The sequence below is a fragment of the Myotis brandtii genome, unplaced genomic scaffold (assembly GCF_000412655.1).
Source record: "Myotis brandtii unplaced genomic scaffold, ASM41265v1 scaffold13, whole genome shotgun sequence".
Lineage (NCBI taxonomy): Eukaryota > Metazoa > Chordata > Mammalia > Chiroptera > Vespertilionidae > Myotis > Myotis brandtii.
Genome location: NW_005354595.1, coordinates 1,633,055 through 1,647,146, shown reverse-complemented (window position 1 = coordinate 1,647,146; position 14,092 = coordinate 1,633,055). Strand labels below are relative to the sequence as shown.

At 45.1% G+C, this 14,092-nt stretch overlaps 1 protein-coding gene across 1 annotated transcript in view; it reads right to left on the bottom strand.

The window, feature by feature from the left end:
• Positions 1-14,092, bottom strand: part of TXN (thioredoxin) — a 33,871-nt gene that overhangs the window by 14,555 nt on the left and 5,224 nt on the right. Inside the window, exon 4 of the mRNA XM_014534399.1 lies at positions 11,098-11,199. Coding sequence (XP_014389885.1) covers positions 11,098-11,199 — 102 coding nt within the window. The remainder of the gene's footprint in view (positions 1-11,097; positions 11,200-14,092) is intronic.

Sequence of the window (14,092 nt, the reverse complement as noted above, 5' to 3'; positions counted from 1 at the left end):
TCCCGTCCCCCCCACCCCCGCACTCCCGGTACCCGAGCTGGGAGCGGGGATCTGCAGGGGCCATAGAGCGACTGAAAGGGCGAGTGCACTATGAATGACCTGGGGCGGCGAGTCCGGCGGCCCCTCCCAGAGCCACAGGCCGGTTCACCTGGGAAGGGGTCAGCCAGGCCTTAATCGAGCACGGCCAGGCTGGTGAAGGAGCCGCCTAGCCGGGGCTGGATTCATCGGAAAGGCCCGCCACACCCACACCCACACCCGCACCCGCAGCCCCCTAAAGTGCTGAGTAACCATGACCAGGAAGTGCATCTGCGCCGCACCCCCACCTTCTTTCCGGCATTTAGAGTGACGGTTTTCTCTCCCTCCTTCCTTTTCTTTCACTTTCACTGAAGAATCCACTGCTCCAGTGACACAGCACTTTCGTTTGGAGACAAGGCAGGGGAGCTGGCCCAGCTCTAGAGGGGCAGACGAGCCGAGCAAGGAGATAGGACCGGTACGGAAGCTCACCGGGACAGAAAGCCCCTGTGCCTAGCAACTGGGAAAACAAAGATTTCCCTCCAGGGTAACCTTTCCTTCCCTCGCATATGCTGGTCATGTGGTAGACCCCCACTCCCCCCTTAGAGGAGGAACAAGGGGCCAAAGAGGGGCCTACTGGGACTCCCATGTGGGCCCTTGCATGACCAGTCCCCTAAGCATTAACCCCTAAGCCCTCAGCTGTGTTTCAGCTCCAAGCCCCGAAGAGCAGCAAAATCAAACAAGGGATGCTGAGGCTGAGCTCAGGACCAGCTGCATTGACTAATGACCCCTGCCAGGGCACCGACCAATCAGCGGAGACTCTGAAAGGTCACACCTGGAAAGCTGAGGAATATTCTATGGAGATCCTCTCCTGGGACTGCCCCTAAAATCCCCACCCTAAAAAGCCCTTAGGGACTTTTTGCTGTTTTGTTCTACATACTCTCCTGGAGGACCCAGCCCACCCACCCTCTTCTACCACGAATGCTGAACCCAACGAAGTGCAGTCTGACTCCACCATCCTAACACCCAGCGTCATTTTTGCTGCTGCCAACAATCTCAGATGCACAAAAACAATAATTTCAAAGTTGAAGGATGACCTTTGTCAAGAAGGCTACAGGCTTAAGACATGACTACCTTCCATGACCCACTTTTAGTTAGGAATTTTTACGTTCAGACCACCCTGTGTGGTTACTTTGGTCTCTGGTTTTGTGTGTGTGTTTAATTTTATTGATTTCAGAGAGAAAGGAAGAGAGAATCATTGATGAGCGGCCTCCTGCACATCCACTGGGGATTCAGTCCTCAATCTGGGCATATGCCCTGACCAGGAATTGAACCAGGAACCAAAACAGTAACCTCTTGGGTTCCTGGATCAACACTCAATTGCTGAGCCACACGCAGCTGGTCTGGTCTCTGGTTTTGTAAGGTCTACCACTGAGGTCTCCTGTGAGCTTGTCGGGTTTAATATGTGGCCTTTTTCTCAACCACAATGGTCTCTAACTCACAATGGTGGTGTTTTGAGAGTTAAAGTGCTTATACAGAGATTAGGACAGTGCACATAGTAAGCACTCAATAAACAGTTATAATTACAGCTGTTGTGAGTGCTAATTAGGCTTGCTTGGAGTCATGGGGGTGCCATGGTGAGCGTGGCGACCTTATATTTATGACACCAGTTCACACACTTGTGTGAGTTTTTTTCTAGCAGTAGTAGGGATGCTACAATTATAGGGAACTGGGAGGCTAGCATGTGTGTTAAGAGGTGGGATGATGCAGGGTCTCAGCATGAATTTTCGGAGTGGAGCAGCTCTGGATGAAGCTACACCTAGGTATGATTACTTGGGATGGTGAGCTGGAAGTTTGAACCTATTGTGCAAAGTTTCTAGCTAGAAGGTCGAGGCGTACAGACCACAGGTAGGGATACGGGCAAGGGACACATTCTAAGGACAGTCCTAGGCAGAAGAAGGATAGACTGGCCTGAATGCAGTGACCTTCTCAGAGAATAAGGACACTGGTGCGCAGAAGAGGCCTGAGGGGGCACCTGGAGCAGAATATATAACTTGCTTTTCTGCCTCTGTGTCTTCAGCCCCACTTGCACCTCAGCAAGTTTACCCAGCACGTATACCCAGTTGACAGGGCATTATAAAATAATACTATGTCATAGGACCAGGAACTGGCACATTTACAGGAAAGATGACAATAACTAATTGAGCTGCGGGAAGAGGAGGTACAGATCTCTCTAATCGACATCCAAACCACCCTCAGCTGTCATTCCTTACTCTCAAGGGCATTCCAAATGCCCAGTGACTCAGTTGGAGGAGGTATGACTCCCTCCCACCTTCAGAGGACCAATTCAGAGTGGCTATGGGGGAGGCCACAGAATAGGGAACTGGGAGGCTAGCATGTGGGTTAAGAGCCCAGACTCTGCAATCAGATTCCCTTGACCTCATCCCCTCTCTACCACTTAGTAGCTGGGTAACACTAGACAAGTCCAAATAGACTTTATGTGCCTCAGTTTCCTCACCCATAAAAATGGGGATAATAAAAGTGCGCTAAAATATACGTAAAGTGCTCAGGCCCATGCCTGGTATGCAGTAAATGCTACATAAACTATGATTACAGGCTACTGAGTGGAACGCTGAAATCCCTCTGGAATGACAGCTGGGCTGGGGGAGGGGGAAGGGACTGTAAAACAGGTGTCAAAGTCTTAAGTGAGTTAAGTAATCAGGAAGTTAGAGTGAACAGTGAGCTTGCTAACATGAGTCTCCCAGGAAAAGGATATTTTTCTCCTCCAAGAGGAAAAGAAAAGTGGGCTAGACCTGACCCCCCCTAAAGAGGAAGGTCCCCTGCCGCCAGGACGGGGAAACTTGAGTCCTTGGGATTTCCATTGTGGCAAGGAGGTGACACTCGGGGAGGAGAGGGAGATTCGGGGAAATTGAGACCGCCCAGTGACGGAGGATCCTTTTCTGAGGAGAGGTAGGGGTGAGAGGAGAGGCGGGTGTTGAAAAGGCCTTTATCTGGGGGGTGGTTTCTGTGTGTGAGTCAGAACCCTCGGGAGAAATGCCGGTAAACTGACTGCAACCAAAAAGAGATTAACTCATATTACCAGGAACTCCAGGGCCAAAGTCTGTCACAGGCGCCCCATTTCTCCCGGTTCCTTCTCAGCAGGCTCTCCACCTCATCTATGTGAAACTCCAGGCTTAGGTTCCCAACAGTTCAGTATCCCTGAAGGAACAGCCTCCCTTTCCCTTGTTCTAGTACATGTCCCGGAGGCTGACCCTCACTGACTTGAGGTGGGGTGGGGGATGGGGAGAAGGCGGGCATGAGCCTTGCTTAAACCATCTGCCCTGGGAGTGAGGAAAATCTAGAGGGCTACCAGAGAAAGGGAAAATGGTAATTCCTCCTCATCAAGAAGAGAAGAAAGAGGTAGCATGGGTGATGAATGAGCTTGCTCCAGGTTTCTGGGGCTCCAGGGGGGTGGCGCTAGAAAAGTAGGTTTGTTGTCTTTGTCTGAATTTGAAGAAAATGCAGCTCTAGGGCTTCTGAAGCAAGCTTTTCTCAGATCATAGGCTTCTCCAAGTGTGGCCCTTGGCATAGGCCTCATTTGGCATAGCTGGGGGTCCTTGAGGACACTACGGATTCCCGGGCCACACCCAGACAGATATATGGAATCACAGTCTTTGGAGGTAGACCCCCGGCATCTGCATTTTAAAGAAGCATCCAGGTAACTAGGCACACTGTGTTGGGATTGTTAAGCTCGAAGACTGTCTAGCCAGAGAGTTGAGGTGAGGACAAAAAAGAAACCATGGTAAGTGATATAAAATTGGGAGCTCAAAATACTATGACAAAGAGGTGGTCAAAGGAAAAGAAACAAATACACATGTATAATAATTGTCAGGCCTAGAGCTGGGTGTATTACATCATTATTCTCAACATCTGCTAGGAGATAGATATTATTCTTCCTGTTTTACAGGAGGGAAATCGAGGCTCAGGAGGCTACCTGGTCACACCAATTGGGCACTGACTCTTAGACTCTGTTCATGACAAGGAGAAAGTGCTGGCACAGTTTTCAAGGCAGCTCACCCACACATGGTAACCACCTTTCACTTCCTAATTTCAAAACTTCCTACAAAACTACAATTTCAAAAACAGTACAGTATAGATCAATGGGATGGCATTGAGAGTCCAGAAATAAACCCATAAATCTATGGCCAACTGATTTTCAAAAGGGTGCAAGACAATTCCATAGGGAAAGGATGGTATCTTCAACCAATGGTGCTAGGACAACTGGATATTCACTTATAAAGAAGGAGGTTTGGATCCTTACCTCACACCATTTATAGAAATGAACTTGAAATAGATTAAAGACCTAAATCTAAGGGCTTAAACGTTAAAACTCTTAGAAGGAAACACAGATGTCAATTTCTGTGAACTTGAATTAGGCAATGATTTCTTAAGATACATCAAAGGAACAACAACCAACCAAATAAAAAACACAAATATTGGACTTCTTCAAAAGTAAAAAGTTTTGTGCTTCAAAGGATGCTATGAAGAAAGTGAAAAGACAACCCCTAGAGTAGGAGGAAATACTTGGAAATCATATATTTGACAAGGAACTTGTATCTAGAATATATAAAGAACTCTTATAACTCAACAGTAATAAGACAACTCATTAAAAAAATGGGCAAAGGATTTCAATAGACATTTCTCCAAAGAAGATATACAAATGGCCAATAAGTACATGGAAAATATGTTCAACATTATTAATCATTAGGGAAATATAAATCAAAACCTCAATGAGATTATCTGCTCCTTACCTACATGGGTATTGGTGTGCCAAATCATTCATTGGCACTCTATTAACAACACGGGTAGTAGCAGTGGAAGTAGAAATGAAGAAATTCCAGTGCTTTATTGAAGTAAAGATATGCACAATTATTCTTACAAACAGGTAACCTATAAGGAAGGAGACTGATCCCATAAAAGTTGGATGTGATTGGATCCTTAGGACATAAGAGTTCAGTTGAAATACATGGCTGTCCAGGATCTAATCCAAGAACTATTTAGAAGTCACTTGACTACAAATAAGTAATTAAATGGTCCAAGAAGTACATTCAACACTATTCCTGATGTTGGCATTGAGGGTGCGGTCAAGGTATAGCAAGCCCAGCTGGATTTTTATGTTATAGTGGCCTTTACCTTATGTTTATCATTGTAACCTAGCACATTTTCCTTCCAGGGAAACAGGGTTAGTCCTTGAATTAGAGTCTTTATCAGCAAAGATGGAATTGAAGAGATAACAACATTTTAAAAACTTACCATTGTAAGTAACTTTTATGAGATGTGAGGTCATTTGTTTAGCTGATAACCTATCTTTACTTCAATAAAGCACCTGGAATTTCTTCATTTCTACTTCCACTGCTACTACCCTGGTTCAGACCACTTCATCTCTTATCTGCACCACTGTCATATTTTCAGAATTCATCTCCCTTCTACCATGGTTGGATTTTTTCACACACCAACCTGTAAACCTGAGCATGTCACTCCTCTACTTCTTCAATGACCTTTTCACTGCTCCATGAATACAAATGCAAATACATGGCCACAAGATCACGTGTGCTCTGGTCCTCACCTGTTCTACAACCTCATCTCACGCCACTTTTGCTGTCATTCACCGTCCCTCTAGGCACACCACGGTTGCCTCTGCTCCTCTCTCAAAGCATCTTCTTAAGTTGGGGGCTTTAGAGGAGGTAATTAGTCACACCTCAGTCCCCTTTCATGAGTTTGGAATCAACTGGGAAAAAGATACAGGGGTCAAACCCATGAAGATCACAATATCAGCATTATTCCTGAAAACACTGGATTGAAAAACAGACTTAGAGGTGTAGCTATAATCAGATCTTCTTAGGAACCAAAATTTCCTTGTAGAACTACGAGGACTAGGGCAGAGGGATTTCATCTCTACTTACTTCAGGCCCCTTCCTGTTTTATTTCTTGGTGATTGCAGAAACTAGTAAGTACTTCGTCTAATAATAAATGGCATGCTTTATGGTAGCAGTTACCATGTTAACACAATTTCAAAATAATTGTAGAGTTACTGAACTTTTTCTCCCCTTCAATTTATCACTTTTGCAATTTACAGGAAATTTATCGTATGTGACTCACACTTAGTCATTTTCTCAGGAAACACATTTTAAAAATAATTGTGTGGTTTTTTCCTGGAGAAATCTGGCAACTGAAAAATGTATATAACCTGCATCCCCTCCCCAACAAACCAAACAAATAGTTTCATTCCATTTAATCCTGAGTTGGAGCAGAGTTCTGTGAAGTAACACTGAACACTATTATCAAAATTTTCATAGATCTCAAACAGATAATTATATTTAACTTTTCACCATTCTCACCTGCAAACAGCCATGCACTCTTACTGGAAACTATGGTTTGACCACCAAACACTTAAATATGAAGCAAAACAAATGAACTGCGAGGTAGCTGAATTAAAGTGCAATTTGTCCTTGGCCAGTGTGGGTCAGTTGGTTAGGCGTCACCCCATGCATCACAAGATTGCTGGTTTGCTTCTCAGTCAAGGCACATGCCCTGGTTGTGTGCTCCATCCCTGGTTGGGGGTGTGCAGGAGGCAGCCAGTCCAGGTTTCGCTCTCACATTGATGTTTCTCTCTCTCCTTCTCTCTCTCTCTCTCTCTCTCTCTCTCTCTCTCATAAATAAATAAATAAATAAATAAATAAATAAATAAATAAATAAAATGCAATTTGTCTTGTAAACTCTCTGATTTTGGAACAAATTTTGCCCTCTTCAGGCCAAACAGAAACAAACAAAAAAAAGTGTGGTTCCAGAGTTGCTTCTTTTTGTAAAGCTTCCCAGGCTACTTGCAAATGGAATGATAGTGTAGCACATGCTTTTCTATATCAGTTCCTTCCATATTGCAATCCCTACGACGACCATGCAGTTCTCTAGGCAAGTAGGAACATTTCTTTGATGGGAAGAGACAGAGACACCCAAGTGCGGTGATTTGCCTGGAGCTACTTGGTATGGAGCAGGAAACCCCGGGTAAGACTCTGCCTGATGGTGATCTAGAGGTCAAAGGTGTTGGTCCTAGGCTCAGCTGTTACCATTCTTGATTCTGGACAGTCTCACACTTGCAGGGGAAGGAGGAAGACAAACTGTAACAGTTAGAATTCTGTTGTTCCAAGTGACAGGAACCAAACTGATCCAGAAAAGGGAAGTTGGCAATTCCAGGGGGAGGTCAGGCATGGATTGATGAAGGAGGTCAAGTATGTCACCAGGGCCTAGCTTTTCTTTTATCTTTTGGTTCTCCATCCTCTGAGTTGCACTATTCTCAGGCAGGCCTTTTCGCTATGGTAAGGGCTTGGTTGCTGCAGTTTTAAACCTTTCCATCATTTCAAATCCAGTGAAAAAGAGCAAAAATGTTTTTCCCCAGAGTCCCAGCCTGGGTTCTATTGTGTCTCATTGGCTCTTATTGAGTGGACTAGTCAACATGACCTCGTATTGGACCAGGCCTAGGTCCCATGCTCTACCACTTTGACTAGGCCGGGACAACGAGAAGTAGGATCCTGGAGGAGCCTTTAGGGACCTTCCCCCTTCCCCCAACACACACACCTTGGCTTCTTTAGTAGGATGACAGGCTTTGCTTTACTCTCCCCTCTTAAATTTCACACAGTGTAGGAGCAATACTTTTCTGTGTGGAAATCAGTGTATGTGAGAAAAGAGGAATGGATGCCGTGTCAGGAAAAAAAAAATCCACTACCTGTATGTTTTAGTAGCCTGTTCATGCTTGAAAATGTCAATTGTTAAGAGAACTTTGCTTCAGATTTGGCTTCCAGAGCCGTGCCAGCCATTCCAGCTGTGAGGGAATGAAGCTGGAAAAGGCTGCAGAGGCTGTGTCCCGCTCATAAACGCCAGGCTCAACCTCAGCAAACCACCTTCATCATCACTCAATGAGCCAGTTAGCCCAAGAGACCCACTAATTCCCTGGCATGTGTGCAGCGTAGCCGGAGTGGCTCAGTGGTTGAGCTTTGACCTATGAACCAGGAGGTCACAGTTGGATTCCCCACTCAGGTTCTATTGTGTCTCATGCCTGGGTTGTGGACTCGATCCCCAGTGTGGGGCATGCAGGAGGCAGCTGATCAATGATTCTCTCTCATCATTGATATTTCTATCTCTCCCTCTCCTGTCCTCTCTGAATTCAATGAAACAAATATTTTTTTTTTAAAAAAAGAATTTCATGATCTAGAACCAAGATGCTTCTTTCACAATCCAAAGCAGAAACAGTGCAGTGTTTCTAGTCTATAACCATTAGCTTAATTAGATCGCTTCATTAGACTACCCAATGACAACTGGCAAATTAGCATCAATTATTTATTTCCCTTTGAATAATAATTTCCTTTGAATTCCAAAGCAAATTCAAATCATGAAGATAAATTATTCTGGGAAAATGAGGTGAATAGGAGTACAGTATAATTTAGGAGTCCAAAAGTATTTATGATGTTTTTCACGCTACAGGTTTTCATTGTATTCATATTATCAAACTTTATAATAGTGAGATTATTATATATGAGAAGAATTTAGTTTTATCAGTGAGAATAGGCCAAAGGAAAGGAAAATTCTTAGTAAGGAAAATGTTTTGGCTATGCCAGAATTTTATAACCCTTAATTTTTAAGTCATCTAACATTCCAGAATTGTTTCCACATTACACTTAAGTTAGTTAAAGCAGGCGGCATTGTTGTGAAATTCCTTAAGCCATAAACAAAGCAGAAGCTTGCAAAGAACCCTGTTCTTCTAAGGCCCAGCTAGACAGGCATGAGCAGAGTAGGAATGAGAGGCCAGGTATGGAATGTGACCAGGTAGAAAGCCTCAGGTGCCTAGCAACAGGCAAAACTGGGAAATCCAGACTCTTGCCCCGAGGGTGGCTTTTCCTCCTAGTTTATCGCTTGTCCTGTGGTTTAGATTCCCTGAATTTTCACAGCGATGGTCCTGTGGCTTAGACCCTCCCCGACCTTTCCTCCCCAACATGCTGCTGGTCTGTGGTAGACCCCCTTCGAGGAGGAACAAGAGGGCCAGAGAAAAGCCTCACGTGAGTCCCATACAAGCCTTTGCATGGCCACTCCCTCAAGCATTAAGCCCTCAAGACAATGAGGTCTGACCTGCATCAAATAATCTTAGGAACACAGCCTCTGATCTGTTGACCCGCAGAGATGGAGTTTTGGTCAAACTAGAGATAACATCTAGGCCTCAGTTGTGTTTCAGCTCCAGGCCCAGAAAAGCAGCAAGGCCAGGTGTGGAGACCCCATGGCTTACATCAGGACCAGATGCAATGACTAATGACTGGCTGCCCCGGCACCAACCAGTTAGTAGAGACCACAACCTCCACACCCCGCCCCCGCCCCAAAGGAAACAGCTGGAAAGCTGATGAAGTTACTATTGAGCCCCCCTTCTATAGGGTCTCCTGTAAGAGCCCTGCCTTTAGAGAGTGGAGAAGTGGTCCTCAGGGAGGAGGACCCAGGTGCCCTCTCTCTCTCTTGGGCACACCAGTGCCTTTCCCCCTCTCCTTCCTCCCCCCGACGTGGGTTCTCTCTGCCTTTTTCTCCCCTAAGCTCCAAGGGCCCACACAACCCAGATGACTTACTTCTATCTACCTCTGTGACTTTCTAAATAAACTGTCTCCTTCAATTTAAATTCCTTGGCTCTGAATTCTTTCTTTGCTGAACTCAAGTACTGAGGTTGCTGAACTGAGGTCCAGTACCATTCTGGTGCATTTCACTAACAGCACCATGCTACTTCTGCTTTAAAAAGGTGCCTTTCCTCCTGCCCTGGCTGGGTGGCTCAGCTGGTTGGAGTGTTGTCCCACACACCAAAAGGCTGCTGGTTTGATTCCTGGTCAGGGGACATACCTAGGTTGCAGGTTTGATCCCCAGTCAGGGCACATACGGGAGGCAATCAATTGATGTTTCGCTCTCTCTCCCTTCCTTTCTTTAAAAATCAAAAACATATTCTCTGGTGAAGATGAAAAAAAAATGCCTTTCTCTCTTTGTGTCCCATGCTGATATCAGTGCTAACGGAGAGGTTCAAACTTTTGTAGTGGATGTTGAGATTTACATGATTAGGGTTCATAGTTGCAACAGCCAAAGCTTACACTGTATGATTTATTCTCACAGAATTCCTGGTAATGATGTAGAACTAGGCTTGCAAACCGAGTGGGAGCCAGGAAGGGCGGTAGCAGGATGGACCACAACCATAAACACGCCTCAAGCTCAGTCTAGTGAGGACCCTTTTGCCACTGCAACTGAGCATTCTGCTGCCACTGGAAAGTGGTTGCCGTTGGATGAGAATTGTAGGAAAAAATACTTAAATGATTAATAAACAATGTATAATTTTTTAGTGCAATATGTCCCATGCAATCAATATTTGGGACATATACTAAAAAATACTAAACAATTATTTGTTTTTTAATATGAAATTTGAACTTACCATAATTGGGTCTTTGGTATTTTCATTTGCAATCCTACATTGAATGTACCATTGCCATTGCCATTGCTATCCCTGGAAACAAGCCACCACTGCCACCCATGTGGATTTTCCAGGAGGTTCCTGGCTTTTTGCATCGTGGGTTCTCAAAGGAACCTGACTGAGACAGTACGTGTGATCCGTGGAGTTTCTGTTACACGCCCCTGCTCCAGCGGCAACAGAGGCCAGAAGGCTGATGGTGTCTCTGTTGTCTATGTTATCAATGGAAGGTGGCCTCTGTCTTCTACTATGTCTTAAATTTCTCAGACATAGGGATGGGGCAGTAGTATGTTTCAGTGATTGAAGGAGAAAAAAAGCTAAATGCCTACCCTGTTTTCTCTTTAACACATGCTTCTTCCTATTGCCTAGGGGCCAGGCACAGTAATATAATTCTCTTTGCCCGTGACTGGTTCAAGAACCCAGGTCTCAGCCAGTTCACACATGGCATCTCCTTGATCACAAGGGGTTGTTTGAGGATTGGGCACGTGACTTAATCTGGGCCAAGGGGATGAGGGGAAAGTTCGCTAGAGGAGTCTAGAGGAACTTACCTTATCCTGAGGTCTGTAGTAAAAAACGATGATCTCACCTTCCTTCAGATGCTGTTTTGTGCAGTCGTGAGGCTGAATATTCTGCAGCCTTTTGCTTCCAGCCTGAGATGAAGAACAGAGGGAGAAAATGAGGTCAGAAGGCATCGAGGTAACTGCAGAGAAGTAGAGCTGGAACCACTGGATTAAGGCCTCAGTGCCTCTCGCACATCTGGATGCCCAGGTACCTGCACCGATCCGTTTGTGTTTCGGCAACAGGGTTGGGTGTTCTTATACTTGGAGCCAAAACAACCCAACTGAAAACAGAATTCATGAATGCGGGAGCCACCCCTGTAAGCTTACCGTTTGTGGAGTTCTGAAAGTTCAGCATAATGTGTTCTGATCGAACTAGAAATTATGGCTGTTATGAAATTTGTGAGGCGAAGATTAGCATTTAAATGAATGCAACACAAATAACTGGCGATTCGCTTCATTGGGCCAGGGAAGAAGCAGTTTACCATTATTGCCAGATTGCTGTTCTTTTTGCATGAGTGCTGGGGTGAGCCAGCCTCTCAGAGAACCCTCTGAGGAGAGAAACGTATGTAAATTCCTGGAAAGGCCTAGGGCACAAACATAAACAGGATTTTAGAAACTACCTTCCCTCCTTCATTCTTCATTGTGGGGATGGGGGACAGCTACGGTGTTGACCTGCCTAGCAACCCTCCCCCTTCTTTGGTTAGTAACACCCTGCTTGTCCTTTGGAGAATTCTCTCTCCTCCATTCCCTGTAATCCTGTCGGACTAGCCATCTAGGCACCACAGCTGCTCCTTATCCCTAAACCCAATGGTAGGCATGTGACTTCAGGCTAAATTCAGAAGAACTCAGCGCTCCAGGGCAGTGAAGCAAGAGGGAAACAGCACTGGTGTGATCGTAAAGGGGCCTGGTTTTGCCCTTTTGAGGCTTGATTCTGCTCACACCTCTGCCCCTAGTGCAGTGATGGCAAACCTATGACACGCGAACTCATTTTTTGGGTTGATTTTTCTTTGTTAAATGGCATTTAAATATATAAAATAAATATCAAAAATGTAAGTCTTTGTTTTACTATGGTTGCAAATATCAAAAAATTTCTATATGTGACACGGCACCAGAGTTAAGTTAGGGTTTTTCAAAATGCTGGCACGCCGAGCTCAAAAGGTTCGCCAACACTGCCCTAGTGGCTTTGGGCGAATTTCTCTTGCATGTTGCCAAAAACCTTAGCTGATACTCTCAACCTAACAATCCTCAAACACAACTTAGCCTCTATTCGGGAGTTGCATTTTCAATTTTTAGTAGGCATGTGTGACTATAAGCCTGATATAAACCTGTTTGTAATGTCTATCGTGTGCCTAAATTATTGCATAATCAATAACTAACAAAACCTTTACAGGGAACTAAAGTATGGAAAATTAAAGTGTGTTTTTAAGGTTAAGAACCCACTTGTATAGCACTTACTGTGTCTTAGACATTGTTTCTTTGTTTAATCATCATTATAATCCAGTAATTATAATCATCATTAAATACCATCATTATCCCCATTTTACAGATTTTGAAACTGGAGCACAGAGAGGTTAAGTAACATTCTCAAGGTCACACAGCTAGACAATGGTGAACTTGCGATTCAAACCATGGCAGTCTGACTCCAGTCCATGCTCTTCTCTGCTGTGTAAAATCTGGCATCATTAGAATACTGAGACTTAAACAACAAAATTGACTTCTCATGAATAAGATCCGTTATAACAGGTCTTAGTGATAGGATGCCTTCTAGCCCAGAAGCAAGAAAGATCAACAGAGTTGGCTGAAGCTCCTGGATTTCAACTTTCACCTTTGAGGCAAACGCAAACTGCTTAGGCTTTCCAAGCACAAAAACCCTCATCTAATTAGTTAGCAAACACGAACTAAGTCCAAACACCTGCTACTGTTTTTCTTTCACTGTTGCCAGGTGCTCCATGAGCAGCCTTGGATCAATAAGTAATTACAATGGAAGCTAAATGATAAAATTAATTATATGCCTTTCACTTATTGATTTCCATTAAAATACCCCATCAGACTGCGGTATTTTAAAGGCTCCCATAGCAAAGGGGAGAGCAGAGGACCAAAGCCTTTCTTACAGCTGACTCAGCGACGAGTCCTATCCCCTCCACAGGGAGAGTTCTCCCATCTCACCATCAGAAACGCTGGTCAATATCCCTGGAGGGACCCACCCATTCATTCGATGAAGTGTACTGAGTCCCTGCCAAGCGCCAAGCACTGCCCTGGGCACTGGGGTTATGGCGGAGAACAGGCAGACGACAATCCTCGCCCTCACGGTGCTGGCGTTCTAGTGGGGAGTTGTGGTTCCACAGCCACATAATAACTGAGAAAGCCTGACTTCCTCCTGATTGTTTTCATGACTCTGATGAATGGAAGAAGGAGTTCACCTGAGGGCTGTGCTGAGCTGTGCATCTGTGCAGCGCCAGCTGGCCGGGTCCTGCCGGAGGTGCCCCAGGCAAGGACACTGTGGCTAAAGACTGCCCGGCAGAGGCCACCATGTCTGCTGGGAGATCGTGAGAATGTATGGTGTGCCCAGGGTTTCCCATGAATAAACCAACGCACTTGTTTATTCTAACACACATATATTCTAACGCACTGAATTCTCACAACCACCTGACTTCTGACGGCAGGAGCACTGCGTCCCCGAGCCTGCTGCCTTGGACTCGTCTTTCTTCTTTCATCCCCCTTCCCAAAGGGGTACCTTCCCTTCACCCCACACGCTGGATGCGAGCACCTCGCCTGAGGACTAGAAACAGACTGGGCCAAGCATCCATGGATTCTTCTCAAAATACCAAACAGCCTGTGATTTCAGAGTACATAGTTAGTTTCAGGAGGAAAATGGCTCCAGCTTGTGAAAAACAACTTACATGGATCCCACTGGTAAGACCAGAACTTGGGAAACTGTGAGGCGTACAAGCACCGTCGTCTGATGATGTGGCCGTTGTTATCT